Source organism: Chenopodium quinoa, unplaced genomic scaffold, assembly GCF_001683475.1.
Source record: "Chenopodium quinoa cultivar QQ74 unplaced genomic scaffold, ASM168347v1, whole genome shotgun sequence".
NCBI lineage: Eukaryota > Viridiplantae > Streptophyta > Magnoliopsida > Caryophyllales > Amaranthaceae > Chenopodium > Chenopodium quinoa.
The window spans coordinates 1,589,880-1,592,644 of NW_018743476.1; the positions used below are offsets into that span (position 1 = coordinate 1,589,880).

At 39.2% G+C, this 2,765-nt stretch overlaps 1 protein-coding gene across 1 annotated transcript; it reads right to left on the bottom strand.

Annotated features, from left to right (window-relative positions):
* Nucleotides 1-1,224: 1,224 nt before the first annotated feature.
* On the bottom strand, nucleotides 1,225-2,541 carry LOC110739421. The gene has a single exon (XM_021919881.1). It carries the CDS (start codon nucleotides 2,539-2,541, stop codon nucleotides 1,225-1,227), a length of 1,317 nt encoding a protein of 438 aa, XP_021775573.1.
* Nucleotides 2,542-2,765: the final 224 nt, after the last annotated feature.

Sequence of the window (2,765 nt, forward strand, 5' to 3'; positions counted from 1 at the left end):
ATTCTCTTGGTTTTTGCAGATTTTCCCAAGATATGAGGTGAATTCGTTTCTTCTCTTCATCTCCTCCTCATATAAACCTTCTAGTTCTTTTATCAATGTCATCACAGATAGTTCTTGGAATTTGAGCAGTTTTCATAACATATGATGCCATGGTCGTCACTGTGGATTTAGCTAAAGTAATTCGGCCAGCAAGAGAAAGATGTTTCGATTTCCAGCCTGCTAAACTTCTATCAATTCTTTCACAAAGGTATCCAAATGTTTCCCTTATCACACGACCAGTCAGAGTTGGCATACCTAAATATGTCCCCAAGTCTGTTGTTGCCTCTATATCCAAAGCCCTATATCATCTTGCACATTATTCCTCACATTCTATGAGAAATAAATTCTAGATTTAGCATTACTCACCTTTTGACCAGAGGAGTCACAAAAACGAGCCAAACAATTTTTTATAATAATTACTTGGTCTTTTGAAGCTTCTGCAAACAGTATAACATCGTCCGCAAATGCTAAGTTTGATAATCTTGGCCCTTCACGACTTGCTCTAATTGGTTTCCATTTATCTAGGATAATGGATTCTTCAATAATATGATTTAACCCCTCCATACAAAGCACCAAAATGTAGGGTGACAATGGGTCCCCTTGTCGTATACCCCTAGTTGGAGTAAACGCGTGAGTCGGTTCTCCATTCCATAGCACCCTCATAGAAGATGTAGTGATGCATTCCATTATGGTATCCACTAAAAGAATTAGAAATCTGATTTCCATTAGCGTGTCTCTGACGAAATCCCATCTTAGTCGATCGTATGCCTTCTCAAAGTCTATTTTTATAGCCATATACCCCTTAGAACCTGTTTTGTTTTTCATAGTATGGATGACTTCTTGTACGATAACAATGTTATCAGTAATTTGACGACCTGGAACAAAACTTGATTGCTTGCAAGAGGTGAGATGTGGCATCATAGGTTTTATCCTATTAACTATAGCTTTTGTAATGATTTTATACGCCACATTACATAGGCTAATAGGCCGGAATTGTGATGCTAGTTCCGGATTATCAACCTTTGGTATTAAAACCAAGAAAGTCTCATTTATATCTTGAGGTAAGCCTTTTCCCATCAAGTACAACTTTATAAACATTCTCAGCCACCAAGTCCCAATTTTTTTGAAAGAATAATGCCTGGAATCCATCTGGCCCCGGGGCCTTGAGAGCTCCCATCTCTTTAATCACCCTATCGATTCACACTTTAGAAAGGGCCTAGTTAAATTATGCCAGGCAGCAGTAGTAAATTCTGGGAATATATCCCTTGGTAAGTTTTCATTGAAGGGGGTATTGTCACACTCGAATAATTTTTGGAAGTAACTTACAATATTTGCTTGCACTTCTGTTTTTCCAGTAATCCATTCACCATTTGGAGCTTCTCTAATTGCTGAGATTTTATTTCTCCATCTACGGGCTATGGTGCTTAGCTGGAAGAAGGTCGTATTTCGATCACCATCTTTAATCCAATCAACCCTTGACTTTTGGTACCAAAGTAATTCTTCTTGAGCTAAAACTTCGTCAAGTTCTCCCCTGAGTTTAGACTCCAATTTAATCAAATCCCGAGCTTTTTGGAGTGCTAATGCACGTTGGACCCCAGCAATCCTAGCCAAGAGGTTACGTTTTTTCTTAAAAATATTGTGGAAGATAGTTTTATTCCATTGTTGTAACTCTTCTGCCATGGAGTGGAGTTGAGGCATTAATGGAGCATCTTTTTTCCATTTACTCTCCACAAAATCTCTAAAGTTTTCATGAGTCATCCAAGCTGCTTGGAATCGGAAAGGTCGGTTAATGTCAGCAATGGGAGCAAAACCATTCGGGGCTATTAGAATGGGTGTATGATCCGACTGTATGGCTGGTAGATGCTTGACTGATGCATTAGGAAAACGAAGGCTCCAGTCACTATTACAAATTGCCCTATCAAGACGAGCACTTTGCCAAGTATCAACATTTTTACCACGAAACCAAGTATGGGAAGCTCCACTAAATTCAACTTCAAGTAGTCCCATATCCTCCACCCATTCATTAAATCTAGCAGAGCGTCTCGTTGTTTCAGGACAGTCTGAACTCCTTTCCCATTGGAAGCGGGTATCATTAAAGTCTCCTGCAATTACCCATGGCATATTATGAGTACTGGCGAATTCTTTAAGTTCCCTCCAAAGCTCCTGTCTTTTTGAAGGGTCTGGGCTTGCGTATACAGCAGTAAAGTACCAAGGCACCTCTCCCATTCTTTTTATGTTCATAGTTATATACTGCCCATGTTGATGAATTGGTTCTACTGTCACTAGTTCTTTTTTCCAGTAAATCCAGATACCACCTGAGAATCCTTGAGCATCAATTCTCGTATGACCATTGTATTCAATAATATTTGCTATTTTGATAGCTTGGGCTCCTCCCATGTGAGTTTCTACCAAGGGTATCACGTTAGGTTTATTCACCCTAATAATTTCCTTTAGCGCATCAATAAATTCTCTACTTCCTGCTCCTTGCACATTCCATACCATACATGATATGGGCAGGAGATTCGAGGCTAAGTTTGCAAGATTATGATTCATAAAATCAATAGAGAAATTAGAGACACTTACGCTTCTTGAATTAATCTAATGATACGATTAATTTCTACTGGAATTAAGAGATTCATCACCAATTTCGGTGGTTCCGGTGTTGGTTCTATCCAAGTCTCCATTCGAACCTCCATTATGTGAGTCAGGGGGTCGGCTGTGATCAT

What these genes read in the sequence shown, in the direction of transcription:
- LOC110739421 (XM_021919881.1), bottom strand. Translation starts at nt 2,541, where the DNA reads ATGGTATGGAATGTGCAAGGAGCAGGAAGTAGAGAATTTATTGATGCG.